The sequence below is a fragment of the Athene noctua genome, chromosome 17 (assembly GCF_965140245.1).
Source record: "Athene noctua chromosome 17, bAthNoc1.hap1.1, whole genome shotgun sequence".
Lineage (NCBI taxonomy): Eukaryota > Metazoa > Chordata > Aves > Strigiformes > Strigidae > Athene > Athene noctua.
Window position 1 is genome coordinate 4,400,968 of NC_134053.1, and position 27,448 is coordinate 4,428,415.

General features: G+C 52.2%; 1 protein-coding gene across 1 annotated transcript in view; it reads right to left on the reverse strand.

The window, feature by feature from the left end:
• The window catches only part of NCOR2 (nuclear receptor corepressor 2), a 255,287-nt gene that overhangs the window by 98,830 nt on the left and 129,009 nt on the right, over window positions 1–27,448 (reverse strand). Inside the window, exons 6-8 of the mRNA XM_074921112.1 lie at window positions 25,456–25,569; window positions 12,644–12,700; window positions 6,713–6,765 (exon numbers count right to left, since the gene is read on the reverse strand). Of these exons, the coding sequence (XP_074777213.1) occupies window positions 6,713–6,765; window positions 12,644–12,700; window positions 25,456–25,569 (224 nt within the window). The remainder of the gene's footprint in view (window positions 1–6,712; window positions 6,766–12,643; window positions 12,701–25,455; window positions 25,570–27,448) is intronic.

Here is a 27,448-nt window from a genome sequence, read left to right on the forward strand (position 1 = left end):
CAGCTGGTGCAAGAGGAGATGAAAGGAAGTTTGCTATTTGATCAAAACTAATCAGGGGTATTTAATTACACAGGAACGTCTTTCATCAAACAGCCAGTGCAAACAAAGTAGGGATCAAGCCTGGAAAGAGTGATGGGAAGGAGGCAGCGAGCAGCTGGCAAAGCCATTGTACGATGAGATTGATCATGCAGGCGAGGGTCGGAAACGGAGGAGCCTCCTGGCAACTCCAGCCAAACAAAGAGCTGCCAGCGAGGCTGGAGACCTGCAAACCACGGGACCCGAGGAGCACAGCAAGAACGCTCCAAGGTGAAACCAGCCAAGAGGCGACGGAGAGCGTACAGAAATAGTTGTGTCCCCGCAGGTACGGCTGCTCCGGTGCATCGCTGGGGCCAGGATCCCAAACGGCACCTCAGGGCAGCCCAATTCCCTACCCCCGTCACTGCAAGACATCCTGCAGAGAGGGCAGAGAGCAGGTCATCCTGTTCACGGGTCACTGCCTCATTCATTTCCCTGCTCTGAAATGGCCCGGCACACAGCTCCAGCCGGTAATACACCATAACCTATTAACCCCAAAGCAGGGCACGCTCCTGGAAAGCCAGCTGTTTGCAGCAGTTTCCTCACAATATTCAGAAGCACTTTCGGGGGAAGAAAAGCGAAAAACTTTAGTTAATTTACCCCAGAGCCTTGAGCATTGGGATGGACTAACCTCCCAGTGCCATTAGTGCCTCTGAGAATGGAGTGGCAGAGGTTCATCTCTCTGGATGTACAGTTGGGCAGGCTGTGTCTGTGCCCAGAAACACTGCTCAAGAGAAAGAAGTCATCCAGAGGTCTCCCAGCTTCTCAAACCATGTCCTCTGCAGGTCTAGAATGCATTCAGCTTTGGAGATCCAAAGTCATAACTATAATTAATGACAAGGTTTGTGTTGTTAATTCACCTGGTGGTTCACACGCTGAGGCCAGTGAGATGCTTGTGCTCCAAGGAGGAGATGCTGTGGCAAACACGGGCACCTTGTTATCAGACCTTGCCCTGGCCAGACCCCCCAGCACAGCCTGTCCGGGTCCCCGTGGTGCCACCTCCCTGTGAAAATGTTCGCACCGAGATGCTCAAGTGACTCCCTTGGGCAGCAGTTACATCCACAGCCACAGTTCTTGATACCAGATGGGAAATTCATACCCATCTCCTTTAGGACCTACAAGCTTAGGACCAAAATGAAACAAGTGCAAGTGCAGAAGAACATCTCGCCATCGGTCAGGTACTAGTCCTACGCCTTTGCCTTCCCTTGAAGCCCGAGTTGACATTGCAAGCCCAAGTGTTGCAAGATAGTCCACCCCCAAAATCATTACTTGGCTTTTCAGTGGCAAGAGAAAGAAGCAGAAGGTTGCAGTGTGTGTCTCCATCATTTAGTAATTCATCACAAGGTAGTACTTGTGCCCTAGTGCACGCCAACAGAGAATAAAAGAGATGAGAAACCTTGAATGGGATGAGCATGAAGCTGCTAGGTGAATTTCTAATGAGGAACATGTCTACAAGCACTAATAAAAAGACCTGAAAGAGAATGCATTAGTAATGACAGGGTTTGGAAGAGCATTTGTGTTACCTGTCAGGCTTCGACTATGAATTTACAGGCAATCCAGTGCTACTAAAACCCCTAAACAGCCAGTAATGAAAAGATGACTTAAATTTTCCAAAGTGACAAGTGAATTGGAAAGCTGTAGTTGTTATGAGTTTCAGAAGAAAGCTGTTCTGCTCTTTTGGAAGAAAGGCAGGGGGAGGGCATTTCAAAAAGAAAGATATTCAGAAGCCCCTAAACCTCTCTGAAAATCCTGACTTCAGATTTTGATTGTGCAGAGGCAAATTTTCTCCCCCCAGAAAAGCTATCAGCTGCAGACAGCAACCCAGATGTGCAAATATTAACAATGCACACAGCTTTGCTGCTGCTGGATCTGGACACGCAAGAAAACCAGAATCACATCAAGCTCTTGATCTGTTCTAACAGTTTGCTCAGACCCTGGTTGGTTCTCTAACACCTCTCCAGGCATCTCAAGGGGATGCAGCCTGGTTTCACCCCACCATTTCTGACTTTCAGCGTAAAAACAAGGAGAAGCTCTTGAAGGGAAGGTTTAAAGCAAACCCTGTGAACAGCACCTTGCATATACTTACCCTGGGCTTTTCAGTTTTCCTTTTGTGTGCTTTCTCAAGGCTCAGAAGCTCACATTTTTCTTTCAAACACGAATCTCACAGACTATGATTTCAAGATGACTGCCTCAGGAAAGGGGGGAGGAGAGTCCTATGGGCTGTTTTTCACGGCTGACCGAGCAGGAATCTCCTGCCTTAGAGATGAAGGCCCCCTCAGAGAATATCTCTCCAGGTAGATAGCAGGTAATTGATCCTGCTCATGTGAACAACATCTTGTCATTTTTCAAACACTTCGAGGAAAGAAGGTTAATATCTTTGGTGCCAGAAGTCTGGAGAAAATGCAAAATCACTACCACAGCAGGGTAGGAAGAGCAGCTCTCCTCCCTGTACACCCAGCTGGCAAAACACTGAAATAAGAGACCTAGACCAGATGCCCTGATGCTTAACTGGTGCACAAGTAAGTGTCCTCTGCATTTGTTGCAGTATTTCAGCAAAACCTAAAAAAAGGGGTCTCTGCAACCTCCTCAACTGATGCAGAACAATTCAAGTGGCCTCCAGCTGTGTTCGGGGCTGCAATGCATCTTGAAGGAACCTGTAAGTCCATTGCAAGCCAAAAAATTCACACCTTGAAAAACAGCAAAGGCCAAGTTAGCTATGGGGGCAAAACTCACCCTGAAAATGAGGGCACTAAGTCCTCCTTGCTCTCTTCTTTCTTGATGACAGAGTGGTAGAGCCCCTCCCTCCAACAAAGCAGGTATTTCCAACAGAAAGGACACGGTCCCATCAAAGGTAGGTCAAGCCTTTGGCACAAACCACTCAACGGTGCGTTCGATCACACGGCAGATGTAGCATACAAAATTAACCACGTTTGCTCGAAGCCTGTACTCGCAGGTGAACCAAAGGGACCCAAGCAGACGGGTAACAGAGCACAGTGAGGCAGCTAAATAGGACTTAAAAGCTTTTGAAGCTGCAAACACTGGAATGAACTGGGGCATGAAATTAATTTTAACTGTTCTGAATAGGAGACAGGCCATAAAACTCCACGAAAATAAGAGACCGGTAACATTTTAGTAAGAGTAGAAATCCTCCCCGTAACTCCCCAGTCAGCTCTATTAGCATAAGTGACTCATCCCCACTGAAAAGCAAAGCAAACAAGCAGGAAGAATTAAACTAGTGTTGCAAGGCGAGAGTATTGCTGTAGAGAAATCGAGGAATCCTGGCTTTGGGATATTCAAATGCCTTCCCACTGATACTTGCAAACATTCTACTGAAAAAAAAAATCCAGCTTAGGAAGTGTTTAAAAAAAAAAAGGTATTTGTGAATAGTAACAGCCTGGGCATCCTCCTGTGCCCAGGTATGAGGCTCCAAACCAGCTTAATGTGGGAGCGGTTTCTATTTAGCACAACAGAGCCAGCACACAGTGAGGTTTTGTGGACAGAATCACAACCCAGATGATTTACCAGCAGCCTGCCAAAAGGCTTTTTCATCATGGCTAAATCTGTGTAGGTTGAAGTTGTTCAGAAGAATCTATATCCAATTAGACTTTGGCAAAATATAACCTGTGGTGACCTGGCAGTTGTCCTTCTGGTGTGCTAATGCATCTGGCTGATGCCTCCCAGCACCCTGAGGATTTACTCCATCTCTTACCAAAACAGCCACCTCCAGGCTATGGCACATAAAGGTACAAAGATATTAAGAACAAGGAAAGAACAAAAAATATCTTCAAATGCAGCCCACAGAGAAGTTATAGGTAGGATGTGAACACCCAAGCGTGACTTGGTCAAAACAGAGAAGTTTAATACCTTTTCCTATTTGTCAAAGGACCCTGAATTATTTGCTTGGAAGAATCACCGAAATCTTGATTTTGTATCTGCCACCCAAGCATTCAGATGTCCTTTAATGTGCAGCAGGGACACAAAAGATGAGAGAACAGGACACACTGATTTCTCTGTACATCCATCAACAAGTAGTAAAGTGCAGTTCAGACTCTGGGACCTCCAAGACAGGCCCACGGTCAAAAGCAGCAAACATCTGGAGCCCAGATCGCTCAAGGGCCTTTCGCTGACCTAGATCCATAAATGCGCTTTGCTGGCATCAATAACCAGCTGAAGGCAGCTAATTGCGAGGTTTCTGGAAGGAGGAGACGGAGGCTTTTCATTAAAATGTGTGGTTTCCTTCCCATGTTTTTGCAGCATTAATCACAGTGAACATTAACCCCAAGCCTGCCTGCTCCAACCTCTCCTCGGTCTATCAGCGCCACTGCTCCAGCCGCACGGGAGGACTGCCCGGGGCTGGCCTCGCCCTACGGATGCCTACAAAGGAAGGGATGGAGAGGAGTGCTTGCTCTGATGGCACGGGAAGCTGCTTGGACTGGGCTTCATGTCTCATTACTGGTTTCACTCCTGACCTGCGCAGTCAGTTCCCTCTCATTTGCGTCCGTCTTTCAGACAGCAACCAAGGACAGGAAATCATTTAAATCACAGGAAAATGTGATCACAAACCCACAAACATTGGTAGGGGAATGCAAAGTGGGTGAAGTATCTGGATCTGCTTTTAACTCGTTCTGTCAAGGACAAAACTAACAATTAGCTTGAAATTACCACCTTCAGCACCCAAGCTTGTGATGGCCCTGGAGCCCTTCAAGAGAAAAAGGGGGTCGGGGGACCCCGAGAAATAGTGCCTGCCATACGCCATCAGTGCCAGGGGTGAATCACAACCAGCAACATGGAGAGCACATCCTCGGGCCAGCGCCTGATGCCGTACAAGCTGGTTTTTATCAGCCATGAACCCCCTGAACTGACAGCAAAAATAGGCTTCCAGAAGCGGGGGGCTGCAAGCTCGCAGGGAGCGCAGACCCTCTGCCAGGCATTACTGCCTCTCCCAAGGGTATAACCGTCACCTACTTCATTAGTCCTGCGTTGAATCAGTGAACTGGAGGGGTTGGCTCTGGTTTTGTTTGATGATTTTTTTTATTTTTTTTTTTACATCTTTGCAGCTAGAAAAGCACACCTGAGAGGTGTGGGCTGGGGGAGGCACCCAGGGTGGAGGGCACACATCTGCCAGCTCCCCGGAGCTGCTGTCGCTGGCAGCGTGTCCGGCAGCGTGTCCACCGGAGACAACGGCCAGGGGGCTGAACTGACAGCAGTGCCAGGCCAAAGCACACACCTGTCAAAAGCCTGGGGGGTCCTTGCCCAAGGCTTGCGGCAACGCCTGCCAAGCTCAAACCAGGGTAAATGCATCACCAACATAAGGCACAAAGGAAATATCTGGAAGCAGAAAGCAATCGGGATTTCTCAGCCGCAGGAAAAGCAATCATTTCCCAGCGACTTCTCCATCTGCTTGCCCTCCCCACCCAGCCCCAGGACACGATGCCCCAGAGGTGCACGGCACAGCAGCATCTTGGGTTTATTCACAGCACCCAGGCCAACGCCGAGAACCTGAACACAACCCTCGTGCTTAGGGCGCCAGTGTCCAGCTCTGGCAGCGAGGCTGCTTGGGGACCCGCGGAGCCCTGTGGGAACCAAAGGGCTCGGGGTGACTCTGGGGTTTCAGTGTTTTACAGTGAGTGCATGGCCTGGATGACACAGGAAGCCTTGGGCGGAGCAGGAACCAAACAGGGCCAGGCAGCGAGCAGTGGGGTCACGTCACCAAACCCTCCTCCTCCCCGCAGCCCTTGGGGACAGAGAGCACCTAAACACCGCCAGCGCCTACCCCACTCCCCTGCAGCAGCGCAGAACAGCAGAGGTACGTTAACTCTTTCTCTATAATCCCCCTGGCATCAATTAACATACCGCTGAAAAGCAAAAGATTATTAACTTTTGTTAATAGATTATTAAAGATGATTAATGCCAGCTGACCGAGCCTGTACCAAAATAGACACGCTGCAGGCAGCTCAGTTCATTCAAGGCAGATAAAAGTTTCAGAATCTGGTTTGACTATTTAAATTTCCAACAATAATCACAATTATCGCTACTCTCATTATCTGTTATATTTCTTTTATGTTCAGGAAGTCACTGTGGTTATTAAATGCAGGTTGATGATTAAATCGTGTATTGAGGTGATAAGTCAAATTAGATGATTGCTAAGTCTTGGTAAGTATCTCTGAAATAACCAGTTGTTATTAGACATTCAAGAGGTGCTTCATGAACACCTAATTGTAATTGCAACTTTGCATTTTACCTCATCTTCCCCGCATACAAACACACACACGCACGTGCTGGCAGCTGATTTCGTACTTCAGTACGTGTGAAACACAGAAGAAAGCACCCAAGGTGGGTGCTCTCTGGGAAAAAGCCAAGCGACCGGTCAGAACCCGCATCCACCTCCCCCCTGAGAAAATCAAACGGCACCTTCAGCATCCATCTGAAGCTACAGCTCCCAGCTGCTGGGTCCTGGAGCTGCTCCGAGAGCTGGTCTGTGCTTCAGGCACCCAGAGTAGCGAAACACCAGCTCTAAAAGGATGCTAGCAATTCCTCGGCAGCTTTAATCAGGGTCTGGGAGCAAGCTAGCCTCCCTCCTGCTCCCGCCTAACACCCAACCTGACATTTAAAATAGCCTTTATTGCCACATACTTACATTTTAATGTTTTCATGGTACTGCCTGGTGTCTGAAGGCTGGTTGTATAATGGCTGAAATAAATAAGAAAAATGAAGGCATAAATGGTACGGTCTGACATTTAGAAACTTAAACCCATCAGAAATGCTGCCGCCTCAGTGCAGGTTCCCATCTCCCCGAACTGTGCCAGCCCAGGCGCCCGTCCCCGCGCCCCCCAGCCCGCCTGTCGCCCCCAGCCCCGCTCCCCGGCCGTACTGGAGGGTGCTGGCTCCCGGCGGCGCCGCTCGAGCCACGGTGCATTCCGGCTCAGCCCGTGGGAGGGCAGGCAGCGCTCGAGCGAGCTGGCTCAGAACAAGCAATTTGCGACGTAATCCACATAAACACGGCACGGCGGAGTACGTGGTTGTTATTCACTGATTGAAAAACGCAGTGCGCTTTGGAACATATGACACGGGGGAGGCAAGGGGAAAGGGGGGCTTGGGGAGCGGGAAGAGACAGTCTGTGTGCTGCAAATTGTTATGTCTACGCAGCAAAAGCCTGCCTGAGCTCTCCCAGGGAGCCAAGCGCAGGCAACTGCGGGCAGGACAAGTCTTCGTCCCCCTGGTTTCCAGCAACACTGGGGTGGGTTGACCCCCAGACACGTCACCAGAATCCCCCAGCACGCACGCACAGAGTGATGCTCTTGTCCGTCCCTCAGGAGGGGCACTGGGCTCCAGCAGGACAAGTGTTTTGCCAAGGGTTACCCCCTGGAGAGCCCAGTGACCAAGGCTGTCTCCAACACCAGATGTGAGCACCCATCACGGAGCTGCTCTGTCCCCCACACCCTCAGTGGGGACGTGCCAGGGCCCTCCCCAGGGGGTCAGGAGAGCTGGATCCGTCCCTGGCCACCTTCAGTCACTCACTGCCCTCGCTAACTCTCCCTTCCCCGCTGCAGGGTGATGGACCCTCAGGGAACCTGCCACAATAGAGGATCCCACCTCTGAGAGGGAGAGGTGCCACAGAGACCATGCTCAACCCCAGCCCTTGTGATTAAGAGCCCAGGGGGTGCTCCCGGAGCTGCCACCAGTTGTGTCTGTGTAAGCAGGCAGACACGGTGCTCAGGATTAAGCCCTTCAATGCTCTTCTAGTCATCGGCTAAGCTGGTGTGAACACGTCCAAGACTGTGCTAATCAAAAGCTTGCCATGGCCCAACCATCATCAGCAACTGGGCGCCTCATGAGCACAGCTCCTGTCCAACCTCAGAAACATCAACCAAGTTTTCAAGCAATTCATCCACAAACTTTCACCAAATCAGCTGTGAGTGATCTAAAATTTGTGACCAAACATAGGCAGAAGGACACATGATCTCTGGGTGATGGTTGGAGGCAGCATCCTGGCCATGGCTACATACAAACCAGCTCATCTTCCTACTGCAGTCACACGGCTGAGGCTACACTCTGGGTCCACTCATTTTCATCTCAGATTAAACATGGGAAAAGAGCAAAACATCTGCTGAACATCTGCTCAACCAGGTGAGCAGCACTGGAGAGGACAGGATCTGCAAACACAGGTGGGTCCCTCTCTCCTCCAGTTTGAAGAAGGTGTTATTCTCACCTCCTCCGTGGTACCTCCTCACCGCTATCACAGGTGCTTGGTACAGAACCTTATTTCTCCGCACAGCCAGCCTGTAAAAAACAGACTCTGCCTCACCTCTCCCCTACCACACACCGGGACAGCCACATCCATCTGCACAGACAGTAGACTGGGTGCAGCTCTCCCTACTCTCTGTAGCCCATCACCACTGCATCTTGGCACCAGCAGGTCATCAGCTTCTTTTTCTGACTGCCTTTGGACACATCTCTCATCGCTGGGAAAGCACATGCAATCCCCACGTGGAAGAGGCACGCAGAGGAGCCCAGGCTGACAGACGTGGTGAGATGAACCGCCACGTCCCAGGAGGGCTGTGAGGCTGCCGGCAGCGTTCGGGCATCTGTTACCCTGCGAGGGGATGGCGGGCTGCGAGTCTGCCAGGAGACACCCGCAAGGAGACACCCGGCCACCCCGAGCTGGCAGTGCCAGGGCAGACGAGAGGGACAAGCAGGTCCCCCAGAAGGAGACATGCTCTCAGTGGTGTCTCTTCCCCAGGGGTATTTCTATCATGATTCCTCTCAGATCTGCTGGTCCGACTCCAGGCTCAGAGCTGGCTGTGCACTTCACGCTTGGAAAGCTAAGAGGAACACAGACATCCGTCTCATCACGTAGCTTGAGAGAGGCAGGTCTGCACCGCGGAGAGAAGAAATCAAGCCTGGAGCATCATGTCCACAGTCACCCTGGAAAGGCTTGACTGGAGGAGCCACCGTGCAGCCCTGACCAGTGACTGCAGAACTGGAAATACTGATAAATAAAAGTGCCTCTTTTCCCTTGTGTTCATAAAATCAAAGCAAATAAGCTGGCATGTGGCAAGCCACAGAGACCTTCCTCCTGGGAGAAGGCAGTGGGTAAACATTTTGGTTTGCACCTGGGTTGGAAAATGCTCATGTGCACATGGACATCACGGATGCCCTGATGTCACTCAGCTCACCAAAGGCTGCTAATTCTTTTCCACTATTACTTATCTATGATACAAACAGCCACTTAAATTCTTAGTTAGCAAACCGAAGCGTTAACAGACAAGCACTGGAACGCATCACTTGGAAAGAAATGCCCAAACGTTCAGAAATAAGAAGCTCTGTGACCCAAAACCAAGATCCACATGACACCAGCATCTCACAGAGATTTCTGTCTGCACGACAGCCTCAGCACTGTAACTCAGCCCATGCAGCAGAGCAAGCCCAGGAGACAAGTCCTACCTACCCCCCAGAGAACATATCCTCACAGATTAAATACTTAAAGAAGCTATTCTCAACTGAGAAACAGCATCTTCCCTCAGAGCCGTCCACAACCTGCACAGAATCACAGCTTTCTCAATGAATAAGCACAAGTAAAGCTGACAGGTCAGATGGGTAAGGTGACATGTTCAAAACATTCACAGTGTTTCTCCAGGGTAAGGGACGTGTAATGTATTTCTCTGAGGGATGACATTTAAGAAAAACATAATAGTGATGCAAAGCTGTTACTGGAAAAATCTTGGATTTACTGAAAGCTCTTTAAAAATAAAACAGAATGAAAGGTCTCAATTGCTTTCTGGCCACTGCAGCGTTCAGACTACACATCTCGATGACATTTCTCCCTGGGGAAAACATGGGGTCATTTTTAAAATGGTACCGGTATACTGCGGGGATAAAATGAGCAGAGTCCTGATCTACCAAGTCACAACCTCCACCTACCCTAGAGGGGAGCACCAACTTCCCGGGACCTGAAGTGGATCCCTGGGCAGGGCGTGACTCCCCCAGCCACGCGGAGGGCAGCAGCCGTGATCACACAACACACCCGTGTGTTCCGCATCGGCTGGGGCTGATGTGAGGGCCAGGGAAGAGGTGCAAGGCCACCCGAAACCCCAGCGGACAGGCTGGGGAGGCAGCACCATGAGTAATGGGCAAAGAGATTCGGAGGCAGTTCCACATGTTTAAAAACCCAGGAGCACAAAAATGAGGATCCTCTGAAGAGGAGGAGACACAAATGACACCTCTAAGATAAAAAAGGCAGGCCCAGACCTCGTAAAGTCAAAGCAGCGAGAAGCCAGGAACCATGCAGAACCCCCAACAAACTTGCTGCTTCCTTGAGATGTACAACCCAAGGATACCAGCTTCAGTGAAGAGTTTGTAACCCTGAAAGCTCAAAAGGAGCTGTTTAAGTGACTGAAGTCAGGAATTAGAGTTTCCTTCCAGAGCTGGGCCATCTCCCAGCAGTTTCCAGCTTGATGGGAAACCCATGACACAGACCCAAAACTTCTGGGTAAATCCTTATTTATGCTATACTGGATCACTCTCAAAACCCTTCCTTCCAGCTCACGCTACAGGCAGCCCATGGATGTGCTCAGGCGATAAAATTTCTTTCTTCACTCAAAGACAAACCCCTCAGAGCTGCCATCAGGACGGGAGGCAGAGCCCCACCACAGCCCCTCCACCCGCCACCAACAGCACAAGCCGAGGACACAGCCTCTGGCTCCATCCTGCCAGCAGCACCCAAGGCCTTGTACCACCTCACCCCGCTCACGGCCACTGTTCGCCGACGCCGCGGTAACCTCCGGCCTCTCTCTGCCATGACTAACCAATCTCCACCGTGACCTCTTGCCTCGCACCATCACCCCTGGCAAGCTGCCCCGCTGTGAGCCGATGCGCACCCGTCACCATCGGTGCTGCACATACAGTAACCAGAGCTCTCTGAACAACCCAAAGCGAGATGTCAGCAGCCCGAGTGGAGCTGATAGCGATCTAAGACCTTGCCTTTGGGTGACAGCCACCGCTGCTCCTTGCAGAGGTTTGGCACAGGATTAGCAACCGCCCTGCAAGAGACCTCTGGGCTGTGGCAGCTCCAGGGCTGGTGCATGTCATGTGCATCACAGTGGAGCAGGCATGCACGTTGGGCAGAGCGTGTAAAGACGCTCTCCCTTCCTGGAGCTGCTTCCTTTCCAACTCAGAAGAAGATCTGACTATTCATCTCATCTCTCAAGAGGCCGTTGGCAGGTCCCGGGTGCTGTTTTGCCCGACACAGGGTGGGGGCTGGGCCATAGGAAGTGTCTCTGGGCAGACAGAGACAGTCTGCAAGATGCACACAGAGCCCAACTGGGGTTTTGCAGGGTTTTCTCAGCAGAGCTTTCCCCTGTCCTCCGAGGAGTAAAGCAGGGTGACAGAGGAACGGTTTGCACTGGGCTCTGCTCCAGCTTCCCTGTGCAGTGTCGGCACCCAAGGGCAAAGCATCAACAAACTAAGAAAATGAAAAAAAAGGAGAAAAGAGAAAAGCGGGGGAAGGAAAGGAAACGAAACACAGCATCTTTCGGATAAGGAAGCACGAACCACAGCACTGCTAATCTTCAGAGAAGAAAGAGAGCAAAGGGTTTGACCCTGGTGACTCAAAGTAAAAATAATGAGCGCTACCTCCCCAAACAAGGAAGTGGGCTTCAACACGTAGCAGTGAGCACTAATTCCCTTGTGACCTCTCCTTACGCACCCGGGGAAGACAGTGATTAGCACCACCTCCACAAGGCAAGTCCAAACTACAGCTGCTGAGGACTGTGAGCTGCCCGCTCCCACCTCACAGGAACTGCTCCCGCCATTGCACCCCACAGCCCGTGCAAAGCAAGAAATGCTCTGTCAGACCGTGTCTGTCCCCCTCCCATCCTTCCAGCAGCATCGCTGCAGACACGCCCTTTCCCAGCACCCTTCTCCAGGACGCAGCCCCTCAGGGGTTGTTTTCAGGCACCCCTCCAGCACTCAGTCGCTTGACTTACAGCTGGATTCTGCTGATTGAGGGGGCAGCCCCAAACTGACAAGTTATTCTAAGTTGTTTTTCTCAGCTTCCCTATGCATAAGTGAGACAGAAATAGGACACGTACGAGTCCCGATACTTGCAGGGCGCTGCAGCTGGGAGCGGGCTGTGCTTACAGAGCACCCTCCGGCACCCTCCTCCGTTTGCAGCAGGGGGGGTCAGAGCGTGGTGCCAGCACCCATCCCTCGCAAGCAGCAGCCCCACAGCCCCGGTGCTGTGGCCACCATCCGCAGATGAAGCCGTGAGCATCCTACGTGGAGGCAGACTGTGCCGGAGCCCCGTCCACCCCCCAGCTCTGCTGCAGCGTGCAAGGAGGGAGCCTAAGGGTTAAGGCTCTCTGAAGAGGGCTGTGTGTGTGTGTCTGCCAGTGTTTCAGTACTCATCTCAGCCACTTCGTTTCCTGCCTTGGTGTGGTGCCAGTGAGAGGTCCTGGCCAGCAGCATGCTTCCTTCTGACAGCTTAGACACACTCGCAGGGTGCCACACTCGCCACCCAGGGACCTCTCCAAACCTGGCCCCGCTCCCCCCAGCGAGAGGTAACACTCACCAGCTCCACCTGGGGACCCAGTCCTTCCAGGATCCGGTGGGCAGCCTCTGCCTTCTTCTGCAGGGAGGAAAGGGGAGAGGAAGAAGAAAAGTTATTTTTGCCATCGATTACAGTCACAGACCGTTGCTCCCACTCTCCCCCTGTGCTAAAACCCCTTCCCAAACCTCTGCAGAGCTGCCACAAATCCCACCCCTGCCTGAAAGTGAGTGGGAAGGTTCAGATCAGGCTCTGGACCTTCAGGAAAGCCCCACGGGCAAAGGGCTCTGTCACTCAAGTTATCACAACCTTAATGCATCCGAGCTCTGCCCAGGAAGTGACCCGAATCCCCGAGCCCTGAGGATGCCAGGCGAGGGGATCGCACCCGTTACCTCCGCACGGGCACTGTGCGAGGAGGAGGGCGGGCGAGCCGGCACGCACGCAGAGATGCCCTTTCTAGGATTCATCGCTTCACGAGCATGTGATCGTTACATTTGAGCTGCCCTTGGCTCCTCATCTTGCTCTCGCTTCCCTCCCCTCCCTGCCGCAGCGGAGCCCTTCTCTGCCCCCTCCCGCCCCCAGCCAAGCTACCTAGTGCTTATTAGAGAGAAAAAACCACCCAGGAACACGTGTCAGGGGCTGTGCAGTGGTTACTAATTAAACAGGCCTGAAAAAAAGACATGGGTTGGCTGCAGCAGAAGTCTAAATAAAAGATGACATTTTCAGTAAACAGCACTTCCTTGCAAAGCCAGGCTTTTCAGTGGGGGTTACTGACAGTCCAATAAATCCAGATCGCTGCACGCTGCCAATGAGCCACTAGGGCTGAGATGATAAAACCAAATACCTGGCAGCAAGGGGGGGCAAGGAGACAGATTTTCAGAGGCATTTGTTCAATAAAATAGTTTTAGCTATTGGGGGTGAGAGAGGAAATCTATAGCTGCCTAAAATAGGGGTGAAGGAGCAGTGGGCAAAGTTGAGCTTTCCCAGGATTTAAGGGGGGGGGGGGGGGGGGGCGGGGATCAAAATAGGGAGGAGGGGAAAGCCCTTTTCTGAAGCACATTCAACATTTTAACCCAATAAGCGCTAGAGCCCTGCTGGAGCTGCAGAGTGGGAGCTGAGCCCCAGGGCTGGGGAGCTGGGGAGGGCTCTGGGCTCCTGGGCAGAGCCAGGGGGGCTTTGGCAAACCCCAGGTGAAGATCCCGCCTGCCCAGCCGGGGCAGGGAAGGGATTTCAGCCCAGGGGCCTGGCTCACGCTGCTCTCTAGCAGCAGGCACCTCTCACCTTCACGCCAGCTCACGGCAGGATGAGTTTCCCAGGGTCTCAGTACAGGGGATGTCTCACCAAAGGCTGGCACATCACCCTGCCGGCTTGCCCCCGCGTCTGCCCCGCTCAGTGGGTTTCCAAAAGCTTCACCTATTCCACACCCCCACACACCCCCCTCGCTGCCGGCTAGTCCTCAGAAGTGCTGATGCAGCTGGTAGGTGTGCAAGTTCCTTGCCGGGGCTTTGCACACCCACACACAGTCTGATCTGCCAGCGTGTGCTTTCGCAGAGCTGGCCCCGGGAGCAGGTGCGTGCGTCACCCTGCCCGCAGCAGAGCCCAGCGCCCCGGTGAAACAGCCCCGGCCCGGCTGCAACACCCGCGCCAGGTGCCTCACCGCAACAGGGCGACCAGGACACGTGTCCAGCTCCTCTATTTACTGCATGCTCAGGAGAACACAAAGCTGTTTTTTGGGTTTTTTTCCTCCAATTTAGAAGCGACTTCAAGGATGCTATGGGAGATGTAACTACGAAGCGTGCCTGCTCTGGCACTGTGTTGTCCCCCCACCCTGTACGCACGACGCACGCAGCAGCACCACTATTAATGCATCCCTGCCTGTTCATCCGCAGCACTCCTGTGCAGCAGAGCTTGGGGTTCAGACCTTTGGGTACCTCACAGGCAAGGACACGCACACATAAAGAGAAGCAGAGCAGCTAGAGATGCTGTGGCAGAGCCTGACACGCAGCTGGAGCCTGTCCCAGCAAGCTGCTCTGCCCCTCCAGCCTCTCCCAAGGTCCTGCTCCATCACAGGAGGACGACGGGCCAGGAGGTGCCCCCCAGGCCTGGCTCTCCCCGCAGCCCTGGGGGCTGTGCAGACGGGGCAGCCACCCAGCGGCTTGCTCCCTCATTGCTGGCATGCTGCTCGGTGCAGCCACGCTTCTGGTCGGTGCCAGACTGTCTGCAAGACGCTTTCAGGGGCCACAGGGAAAGCACGGCCAAGGCGGTGATGGAGATGGGTCTTTGGAGAACAAGCGCATCCCAGAATGAAGTCTGGGAGATGCTGGGAAAGAGCTGTAACAGGAGGAAGCGCCTGCCCTCGCCTGGGGCTCAGGCTCCAGGGAGAGCAGCCACATGTTTACATGCAGCAATCACATTTTCCACACTGCAATAAACTGCTCCCAACTCTTCTCCCACACCAGACTGCTGCAGATGTGAGGCTGCCATGCGCTCCCCAGCGAGAACAGGGATTATCACTGCAAGTCCTCATGTTCTCATCAGTATCCAGCACACTGTCCTGCTACCAGCTCAGGAGGTGACAGCTGAAGGGGACCACACGGCCAGCAAACCTCCATGAACAACCAGCTTTACATCGAGGTACCACTTAAGTGTTCTTCACGGTGATTTGATACCTAAGGGAAAGAGAAGGGACTGTCCCCACCTGACCTAAGGAAGAAGCAGAGTGATCCCCAGCACCAGGACCTACCTGCAAACCACAGCACCCACAAAGCTTTAGATCAATGGGGTGTACATCTGGCCTGAACAATAACAGACACGTATCTCCCCTGCCCACAAAATAGCACACCCGCTGCAGAGTACGTGCCTCTTCCACACAAGATCCTCTTCCCTGAGAGGGGATTTCCCACCAGAGTCACAAAAACAGGGAGCCTCAGCTAATGCTGCACCCAGCTTTGCCATCTTCAAGGACGCTCCAGCTGATAATGGGGAAATCGAACCCCAGCAAACACAGCCTGGGTGAGAAACCCAAGAGCTGCACAGTCCAGCCCAGCTCCCCCCCAGAGCATCAGCCGTTTCCCCCACAGTGCACCTGACTCCATTAACAGGAACAAGTCAAGTCTGTCCCTTTTTCTAAGGGATGTGACCCTTGGAAATATTCATCACACAATTGAGAACTCCCAGCCAAAGATTCATATTTTGGTCTCCATGAGCTATAAAATCTGCTGACCCTGGAAAACATCAGCACCATGGCATTCAGAAGTCTTAAACAATTAAAGCCAGGGGGTAAGACTTTTCCGGTGGAGGGGGGTGTGTGTGTCATTAAAACTGCTACAAAATACTCTGGATCTGCTGCCAAAAGGGTGATTTGGCCAACCACCCTCTTGCCTGCCACTGCTTGCTGGCAAGCAAGAAGCATCAGCTTACCCAAACTTTTTGTGATGCATACCTGGGGCAAAAATCAGCAAATCAATTAATTGCAGGCAGCGTAACTGCAGGAGGAAGATTGCAGCCACAGCTCGAGGCAGCTGGTCCCACCAAAGGCCCATTCTCCTGGGCACCAGTGCTGATGAAGGATGCCCTGGCAGCGGCGGACTGCACAGCTAGGACCCGACGATACTGCAGGCCCGTGTGTACAATGCGATTAACTTTGAGAAAAAGCTGAGTATGTTCAGCTGCTGCATTTGCCATGTTTAGACAACTTAATGAGACAACCCAGAGGCAAATCACCATAGGCAGAACATGTGGCGAATCAAGAAGAATGACATAATTTGTCTTGCATTAACCGACTGTAATATACACGTCTCCAGAACGAAAGATCAGGAGGGGAAGCTATTCCGAGCACGTCATATCTTTGTACGTACACAAAGAAATGCCTCTATCTTGAAAGCTGCCCAATTAACACTTGACACCCACTGTAATTGCTGATCCTCCTTGCTGCATTTATCAGATCATAGCAGAACTGTAATGAGCTGTCTGAAAGGCCACACACACCAAGGTGAGAGCTGGCGGCAGAATTGGGAAGGATATCACACTCAGTAGAAGGTTCCCACCAGGCTGGGTCTCATCCTAAAGGACAGACAGACACAGGGAGACATCCTCTTGCCTAAGGGCCCAGTTAGCCAGAAGCTTGGCTGGAAAATTTAGGCAAACTGTTAAGGTGCAAGGGCAGCCCCCAGCTTCCCCTGCAGCCACAGGGCCTTTACTGAATACCACCAGCAGTCCTGTTAAATCCTTTCCCTTTCCAGAGGCACAGCCACCTAGGGCTCAGCTCCAGTATTGATCCTGTTAGAGGAGTACATTTAGTGATTGACCCTGCAGAAGGAAACCAGAGGGCTCATCCTACATCTGCTGAACAACCCAGCCCGCCCCTGCAATCCCTGTTATTTAACAGAAAGAAATGTATCAGGAAGCAAATCTAGCCATTACTTCTGGTGAGATGCACGAAGATCCCCACCGGTTTTACAGTCCCTCTGCAGCTCCACAGCAAGCAGCTAATGACCCCTTTTCTCGATGCCGCAGAGTCCCGGAATACTGCTACAACGCTGGGAGCAGTGGTGTTTGCGGAGGGATTGAAGCCCCAAGGCTGAATTTTGCTCCCATTTACCATCAGAGTCGCTTTGCTCTGGTAGAACGGCTCTGGGTTTCACACCAGCACAGGCATGGGCAAACCGTGGGCACTTCCAAGGGCAGAGGCACGCTTAGGCGCAACTCTAATGGCGAGGTGAAGTCCCTCACGCACTGGCCCTCCAAGCACATTTTTGAAAGGATCAAGGTGTCTCAAGAAGTGCAGCTGAGGTGCAAACACTGATCTGTGTCACCACGGGGCCCACAGATACAAAAGGGGACCCACAGATGTGGCCAGCAGCAGCATCTGCCCCCAAAATGCTCCCTCCCCATCTCCCCACAGCCAGGCAGCCCGTGGCTGGGGAGGTCATGCTCTTACTCCATCTCATGTTCCTCCAACAGGCCTGGAACTAAAGATATCTTCGACAACAACAAAAACCTCCCTGCAGACTACAAAAAATCTCCATTCTCGCCTAAAAAGCATTTGGCTTCCAAAGCAAACTCCAGCCCCTTGTTTTTCCTTTGAAGAAATTTAAAATAGGCGTGGGAGGGGGAAGCGGGCAGGAGAGCAACTTCCCGGCCATGTGAGCTCCCATGGGGATGACGAGCCGACCCCACGAGGCAGCGGAGCATCCGAAACCAGAGGAGGGAGAGTCTGGGATTTCGTGTGGGCTCTTCTTAAAGCAAAGTTTAAAAATGGAAGAGAAGGAAACACAAAAGTTATTTTGAGAAAGCGGATCTGAAATTAGGAGGCGGCATTTTCTTGGACTGACTCCAGCCATGGCTCCATGCAGCACAAAGCTGCTGCAGCTGAACCGTGCTCCCGGGGTTATTTATAGCAGCCCGTAGGCAGCAGTGCTGGGGAATGGAAGGGTTTCTATTTGGGACCAGGCATGTCCTGCATGGAGATAAGTGAAGCCCTTCGAGAGGCAGGAGAACTGCGCACAGGGCAGCACTGGGAAAAATTCCTGTCCCAGCACCACGACGTCCCGGGAGCAGGCGGAGCTGCAGGAGTGGCACAGCAAAGAGGCAGGCTGGAGTTGGCCTTTTTTTTAAAACAAAATTTGGGAGAAGTGTGGCTGAAGTCAGCAGAAATCATGGAAATCCTCAGGCAAGACACCTTTCTACACAAAACAGAAAAGCAAACTGTCTGGGGGTATCTAAAAGCCCTACCTCTGCCAGGATCTGCCAGGACCAAACCACAACCCGAGGAAAGGTTTTTAATCCTATGACTATACTAATTTTTTTCACCCTTAAACCTCAACACCCTCTCTCCAAAAGCCAAACCACACCAGCAATTTGCTGCCTTCCCCACAAAGCAGGTGGGATGAGCCCTGGTGCCATGGGAAGGAAAGGCAATGCTCTTCCCTCTCCAGCTCCCGCAGCCAGCAGGGATGGCCACCACCACCGCTCCCAGCCCAACCGTGGGAACCAGGGACGTGTGTTCTCCCCCAGGCTGCCCTTGAGCCCAAACGTCCCCGGGCATCAGGGGACGTCAGTCAGCCTTGGTGCTATGTGCCAAGCTCCTCTGACCCGCTGCAGGGGCTGATGCTCTCCAGCAGTGCCCACGGGACACGGGTGCCCTGCACACTCCCCCCTTCCCCAACCACCCCACGCTGGGCTGGAGCCATCTCCAGCAGTGATGGAGCCTCATCCCCAAGGCTCGGGCCAGCAGATCCATGTAGCAGTGGTTACGAATGACTAATCATAAATAGCGAGAAAACTGAGGAAACGCGTCACGTTGGAGCCGTGTGTTAATCCCAGTGCGGAGCATGACAAGCCAACTCATTCCTGTTGCTCGCCAGTCTCCAGCTTTGGCTAGTCATTGCCAGGCAGTTTCTGTGGCCAGCTCGCTTGTACTCCATCCCCAGCCAAGAGGTGAACCCCACACCGTAGCTGGGTGGCCACTGGCACACAGACCTGGCATCAGGCTCTGTTGTCTGCGAGGTTACAGTGCTGTTCAAAGGCATTTTAATTTTAAAGGAAGGTGCTAATGAGGCTTTGCCACTGCAAACTGTTGTTGAATGTTTCGCCATTGCAAAACTGCTGAAAATGTTACCATTGCACAGAAGGCTTTTAGAAATCAAAGTCTCAGCGCTGGAGCAGTTACAGGAAAGCTCTGATCACTCAACTCAAGGAGCTGGAGCCATGCCACAGGGTCTGTGCTCCTTCCTCTGACAGACTTGAGTTCTCTGCACTTTTCATCCTTATTTCCAGGACCCGAAAATGCAGGACACAGCATTATCTGGTCTGGGTTAGTCATGGACAAAGCTTCTAAGTCAATATACCTACTGGGAACTCCAGATCCTGAAGCAGACATTAAAAACAGACATCAGCATCATCAAAAACACCAACAAAATTTCCTTAAAATCCAAGAGAAAAATTAAATGATTCTCAATGACTCCAGGCTAAATGTTTTGATTTTGTCTTTTTGGAAATCTTGCTATCATGCAGAAATGGTAATAGCATCTAAACTCTGACCTTTCCACTTTTCCTCTGAACTACGTGAAAGCCCATTGTGCATCACCAAGTCAAGATGAGGCAACTCCAGAATAAAAGTTATCACAAACAAAAGCAAAATGAACACAGCCCTTTCAGCAGCCAAATACAAAATGCCCCCACCCCAACTACTACATAAACTAGAATTTGGAAAAAAAAAAACCCTGCAGATTTAATGCTCGAAAGCAGTTTCACTGATAAGGTTTTATTTACTGCACCAGCTCCGTGCTGACTGTGCAGGCCTGATTCTTCCCTTTCTAATGTAAATCAGGAGTTCATAGAAAATCAGAGTTATACAGACATAAAATCCCCGTGGGATCTGAGTCACACTCAGTGCCTTTGAGTAGTTAACGGCTAGATGATGCTTTGCAATGCTAAAAGTGTTCATTTATTTATTTTCTTATTTATGGATGGGGCATTAATGCTTTATGAAGGTATTTGAGGAGGGTAAGAGGATAGCTGGGAACACGCTCCGCACAGACACAACAGCAGCAGGGGGTGGAAAAAGTTCAAAACAATCCTTTGAATTCCAATTTTACAGCATAATGCTGAATTTATAGATAGATAGCTGTGCCCTTTTGAAGGAACAAGCACCGAGACAGAAAACGAATTAAAATTTAATCTTATTGATTTCCACCAACTCAATCCCAAGAGCGAGACAGATGCTGCTGCCTGCTTCCACTGCCTGCACTGCATCAAACCCAGTTTTTCAGAGGGCTGACAGCAGAGCAGGGATGGGCGCGCGTGGCCACAAGCCCTCGGCACCCACAGTGTGCAGGGGTGACGCAGGGGACTCGTCCCAGCCCTGGGCACGTTGTGGTGGGTCGCAGCACGTGGCGTCCCCTCCCTGGCACGGCGGTGGAGGGCAAAGTCACGCCGTGTCCTGACGTGACCTCTCCAATAAATGAGCTCAGTGTTTTAGAGGAAAGCTGGCATGTGCTTGTTTGCAGGGACAGGTCTAACACGAGGACGGAGGCTGGTTTTTATCTGTTGGTCTCTGAGCAGGAATCCTGCCTGGCTCCGACGCACAGCAGGTCTGCAGAGAGCCTTCAACCACCCGGATCTGGCGAGCAGAGAGCTGGAGGTGGGTACATGCAGGCTCCGCGTTGTCACAACGGTCGGAGAGAAGGCACGAGCACATCACACAGCCGGCTTTGGGCACGCAGGGGATTTGGCGGAGAATTCACCCAGCCTAGTCAAGGTGGGCTGCTGGCACGGCCAGGGCTGCCGCAGTGCAGCTTCCTCCAGGACACGCTGACAAGGAGAGCTCAGCCAGCCCAGCGGCCCGGGAAAGGCACGGAGAGCAGCTTGGAGCAATGGCAACGCCACCCTCCTCCCCGTGCTTAGTGAGGGACCTGGAAATTTCCATTTAAAGCACGAAAACATCTTCAAGCTCAGGTACGCTCAATCAGTTTCAAGGGAAGACAGATGCAAGGAATCCCGTGAATGGCCCAGTGGAATAAAGCCACAGCTATAAATATACACAGATCATCTGTCCTGGTTATGGGGATTTGAGGTGGAAGAAAGCTGAATTCTCTCGATACAGTAACACACCCCAGAGGGGCAAATTAAACCCTGCAAGGAGGCTCTGCCACACAGCTCCCACCTTAAAGGTGCCAAACCCACCAGGGATCAGCTTCCCTACGTGCAGGAGGCGCTAAAGGTCGCTCACACGGTTCCATTTAAGAGATCCCCAACATCTGCATCACCTCAGTCTCCACAGGTAGCTCCCCCTGGAAAGGGGGTGACTGGCAAACACACCCCTGTAGCCGAAACAGTCCTCTGAGCAACCCATGGCACCTCCTGAACGGTCTCGGTGATTTTAGCACCCACCACTGTTTTCAAACATCATTCTGTCTCTTCAAGGACTAAAAGCACTTTTGAAAATAGGACTCAGATGCTTCTGAAAATGCTACCCACTGTTTATTCTCAGTTTAGTCTATGGAGAGCACCAAAAATGTTAACTTCCATTCTCATACATCCTTTCAGAAATGGGACAGTTTGCACTCACAGTTGAAATTTTGGCTTGGATACACGCATGTGTGTTTTTCTGTCTTACACTACAAACGTTTCTCAAAAGGTGTTTTTTTGGGTGCAACTTCACGGCTCATCTTTGGAGGCAAGGTAAGGTGGCTCCAGTCAGCACATACCTAAGGCTGGAGGCACTTATATCTTCAGTATCGACTCTCTATTATCCAAGTCTCCTAAAGCCTTCCCAAATGCAACCACAGCCTCACAGCACAGGATTTCAGCACAGCCAAGAGCAGCTTCTCTCCACTCTTCCCCAGCAGAATCTGTACAGTCAACTTTTTCTTCTGGAAATCAATTACTTGCCCAGCAGAGTGTAGCAAGAGGGGATTACAGGTCACGTTTTCGACAATTATCCACTCCAACGCCACGAACTTTTCAAAATTGTACACATTAGGTAGGTCACAAGAGGGAAACGCAGCGTGATGGGCATTTAGCATCAGCAAACCTGAATTTTGATAAAAAATCGGATACAGGCCAGTGCCAACCTGCATCCCAACCCCTCACCCATACCCAGCACAGCGGTGAGAAAAATACATAGACTTCCCTGATGAACCATAAGCTAAAATTAGAAACCATTCACCCCTGCAAAGCCACAGCTATCGCCAAAAGGAAAGTAGGTCACAGAATGGCTGGTTAACTTGATTTTCCGGCGTTTCTAGCTGCTCTGTCCTCATGTAACCTCCTCTCTCCCATGGACCGTTTTTGGTGCCTCCTTTGTTCGGGGTATAACTGCACGCAGTGTGCTTCCCCGGCACAGCCTGGCAGAAGCGGTGGGAACGGGCACGGCGGCACCCGCCTGCTCGGTGAAGCACAGATCCGTGGTTCATGAAAAATTAAGCCAGAGCCAGGCAACAGCCCCTCCACGAAGCATGCCACCTCCCACCTGCTCTGGGATCGGCACAAGCGCTGGCTTCCTGTCCCTTCCGCAGTATTGCTCTTTAAAGATCATTTTGGGCTTTGCCAGCTCTTCTGGGGCGCTTTGCTCTCTCGCCTCTTTCCAGTGCCTGAATATCCTCTTTTTATTTGCATTTCTTACCGCACGCTGCCCCCCTCAAGCAAGTCCCAAGCTGAGCAATGCAAGTAAATCAGGCTCTTCCTCCCTTTGTGTGCAGGCTGGAGCCCTGGCTCAGCCGTTACAGCCGCTTTTCCTGCGAGCGGACCTCGAGGCACCCAGCTTCACTGCTTTTCCGCAGCACAGAAGAAGTGGAAAGGCTTAAAATTTGGCTCAGTGACCTTCCCCACTCTAAATCAATGTGTCTCCATCAGGCTCATGGCCCTTTGCTCCTACCAACTCACCTTACAACTAAGTATTAAGCTGCTGCAAAGCCGCAGGTGGGTACGCCCAGAACACCTGCTGCCACCAAACCCACCCAAAGCAACCTGACATCTGCCCACCAACCACTCTCTTCCACCCATGATCCTAACTGATGCTCCCACATCCACTCCTCTTCTGGCTTTCCTCCTGCTGGTCCCAAGGGGAAGAGTCATCACCAAAAGGCATCCCGAATGTGTCCAAGGGAGGCGAGAGGCTGAAAGCTGATCCCAGGGATGCCCTTCAGAAGGACAATTGCATCCTGAATCCCACCTTTGGCACTGGAGCCATGACTGTTGGCAAGGCTCAGCACACCCTTCCCCCTGCAGCCCACAGCTTCATCTCCACATGATGGCACTTGAAAGGGCCTTTCATCACCCGGCCTCAGCCATTACAAGAGGCCAGCAAAGCTCTGGCGACTCTCCGTTGCCCATGAATAGATCACATCTTCTTCAAAGGAGGAACTTCCCTCCAGACCATGGTTTCTACCAAGCAAAAGGGAAGGATTGTTTGAGTCTCCTACCCACAGACAGGGTTGCTTACACGCTATTCAAATGGGGCTTTACAAGAACAGCGGAAGAATCATCATTTACCCATCACAGGGATCACACAGACACAAACATGAAGCCAGATTTGAAATTATGCAGACATTTGGTATCAGACATGACCTCCACTTGCTGAGCACTCACCTGGAACAGGAGCACCCTATTGTGAAGGTTAATAGCAAAACACTCCTGGTAGCAGCCTGGCTTCGAGGATCTGTCTAACCTGGAGTAAAGTCAGGCATGCTGACAAACGGATGCCACCAGCTCTGAGCACTGCACACGACAGCGTCCCAGGTATTATGGCTACACGCTTTCAAGAAGAAACACAGAACTCCACACTTGCTCTCTGGACTCTTTGCCACTACCCGCGGGACAGGGCAGCAACCCCGAGGACTGCACTGAGCTGCGGCAGAGGTTTTGAGAGCAGATTGTGTCTGCTGTGGAGGAGGTGATGGGGACTCAGGGTGATGGGAGGGAAAGGGTGACTGCTGCTGGCATGGGCAGAGACGAGAGGTGACAAAGCAGGACAAGGGTCTGGCAGGACAGCCAGCCCTGACCCAGGTCCCACGACGCAGGCTGTTGAGGATGCAATGGCTTAAGATCACCGTTCCTTCCCGCCTCAGCACCATCACCCCTCTCCTCCCCTCATAACATGGCCCAGGTACACAAGCATCCAAGGAGGATGGGGCTCAAGGAAACAGGAATAAAAACGTTTGAGACCTCGTTTTTCTGAACCTAACCCCTTGCACAGGAGGCACAAGCCACCTAGCCCAAGACCCCTGGAGAGGGCACTTGGTGGTGCCACGGGCTGAATGGCTTTCAGGAACACTCAGCACCTGCCCCCAGAGCCCAATGTCTGTAAAGTTATCACCAGCTGGCGCTGGCTAATGCTTCAAACACATCGACCTCAGCCTTCACCAACTCGCACAACAGACCGTGCCAGTATTGGGTTTCAGGGAGAGAAGCAGATGGAAAAAGGAAAACCAGGAAAATTGCACGGCCTGGGAGCGCAGGGTATGTGATTTTTTTTTATTTTTTTTTTCTTTTTAGGAGTCAGGCACCTGGATTTCTGCAGCTCCCAGTGAAATCGCAGGCCTCGCAATTCAAAATAATTAGCGACTGGTAGTTTTCCTTTTATGCAAAATCATCCTTTTTATCCAACACCTAAATGAAAATGAATATGCTTGATTATCTACCAAAGGGTCCAATTTCCTAGCATCGTTCCGAAGCACACAGCAAAATTTGCGTCTCCTTAGGCTGCTATTACAGGCAACGGCTGAGTGCAACAAATGAACGGTCAAGGCAGAGATCCAGAGCCAGAGATGCCAGGCTGACCTTTGCTAATGCTATTTACAGCATCAAATATCCACAAATCCAGCCACGGCTACATCCACATCCTTTCTGCTCCAGCCCGGGGGGCTCAGGGGCAGCCAGAAGAGCTCGTAGCTGGCCTGCCACTACTGGAGCATCACAGATGTCCCCCTCCATCCATGCAGCCCACCCCACCATGCCAAAGCCCATCCTTTGGGGCAGCTTTCAAGCAGGTTCACTCCCAGGGGAGAGGATGAAACAAGCTGTTTAACAGACAGGGCTCTGAAGCATCGCCTGAACGCTTTGAATCTAAGGCTGATCGCAGGAACCACCCCCCCCCCAGACAGGTTCTTCAGAAGACATTTGTGCTCAATCCACCGAGCAGAGCAAGCTCCTCACGGCACAGCCCTCTGGCGTCACCATCCCTGTCAGGGCTCCATCTATCCGCCTCCCACGGCCTCCACCCCAGGGGCCTCACCCAGGGGAATCCCCCACCTACCCCTTACCAACCTCCCCATCCCTGGCCATGGTGACACGACACGATCGCACGTTTGTACTTCCATCATTTCCAGACTCACCCTGTTCTCGTCGTAGATGATCTGCACCAAGCTGCGATGTTTGGACTCGATAGGAGGCGGGGAGATGGGTTTTTCAGGCTCTGGTGGTTTGGCTGCTTCTTCCTCCAACTGTTGCTGTGGAAGGAGAAGGGGGAGGAGGAGGGTGAGTCACAGCGAGAAACACAGCCGTCCCCGTCCACACGAGACTCTCTGCGGTGCCGCGACCGAGGCAGAAACCGCCATGGCAGAAGGCTTCCTGCGAGACATGGGCAGGCTCAGGCTGCGGAGGAATGGGGAGAGGGAGGAGAGCTGCGTAACATCCCCTGCCACGCAAGCGCAGCGCTGTCCTGCCCCAGGCACCCAGCCCTGTACTGGTGGGTCGGTGCTTTTTAGGCATGGAGGATGAGAACCTGCCTTGAATGAGCCTCCTGGAGAAGGCTCATGGTGAGAAATAATAATTTTACGGGAAACCCTTAAAGGGAACCACAGCTCCAGCCCAGCTCCCTGCTGCTACCTGCCTGCAGAGCTGCCACCACGCTGCAGGGAGCAGTGGAGGAACAAGGGGTGAGAGCAACAAGGCTGCTCTGCACCTTTGGCTTTATCTTGCGATGCTGTGGTTGGAGGAGATGCCTCAGGATGACTGTTCTCAATGAAATGACTTGTGCACCGGCTGCCCCTGCACTGTGCAGCCAAGTGAGCCAGTAAGTACATCAGAGAAGGCAGCAACACCATGAATCCTGACACCTCTGGTCAGAGTTGGCCCGAAGGGACACGTGGAGCCCTCTCAGCCACGGTGAGAGATGCAAAGTGCTCAAGAGCGCAACAACAGCTACAAGACTCCCTGCAGATCACAACACAGTGTTCAGACATGGGCTGCCAAGTCACCCTTTGGCGAATTTTCATAGAAAGCCCAAGTGCCCAGGTTGCAAACACCTGCAGCGTGAGCACGCTACGTGGCTCCGACTGTCCTGGCAGGCACAGGTAGAGCTGCTGAGGGCACCGGCAGAGCATGAGCCACCTTCCAGGTGTCAGTGATCACGCTCTCCTGGGAAAGCAGCCTTGAGGCTCATTCTTCTCCACCCTCACACAGGACAAGCTGTCCTGAGCAGAAACCACCAATTTCAGGCTCCAACTAGAGAAAGCCCAGCAGGGGTGGATGGCCACCAGCTGGATGTCCTGCCCTCAGAGACAACAGCGCCAAGAAGCTCGCTCTGCTGGCTCTTCTGCTTTCTTACGGTCTTTGCTGCGTGGCCGCAGCTCCACATTTCACAGTATCTAGGCTTTGAGGTGCAGCATCTGTGTGCAAGAATACACTACGCTGTCCCCTCCTGCTCTGCGTGTCTGGGACACACACAACCCAGGGGGGGTGTCTCATCCCAAGCTTCACCCCCACTCACAGCAGAAACAGCCAGGAGCCCACGAGCTGCTCCACGAGCACATTCACCGTGTCTCCACCACACAGGCAGTAAAATGCACCCAGCCCCAAAGCTGGTTCAAATGCCAACTACCCCCCCCAGGAGATGGAAAGGTGAAGGGAACACATCCACGTATGCACCTTTAGAGATCAACAGTCTCTTAACATGTTCCTACCCACCTGCAGGCTGCTTGGGCCCTGGTGAACATTAATTATAAACTAGCGGATTTAAGGGAGCGCTTTTGAATAGCACCGCCATCAGCGGGTGTATCTGACGTATGACCTGTGCCTCCAGCTCTCCCAACGGGTGTGAGGCAGGAGGAGACATATGAGCCCTTCCAGTAAGTTTGAGGAACTGCTCAGTCAAAAGAGGAAATAAGAGATTCCTCCGGGCTCCTCCTGGGGCCACTGGCTCCCAGCGAGGAGGGAGAGCGAACACCGCACACGGCAGCTGCGGGGCAGCACAGGCACGGGAGAGGGAGAGGTTGTCAAAAAACGCCTATGATTTTTTTCACTGCTCAGCACTGAATCTCCAAATCTTTGTATTTTTTTTCCTGCAGTTAAAGCATCCCCTGTTGAAGCAAGAGGAAAATTGAGTGA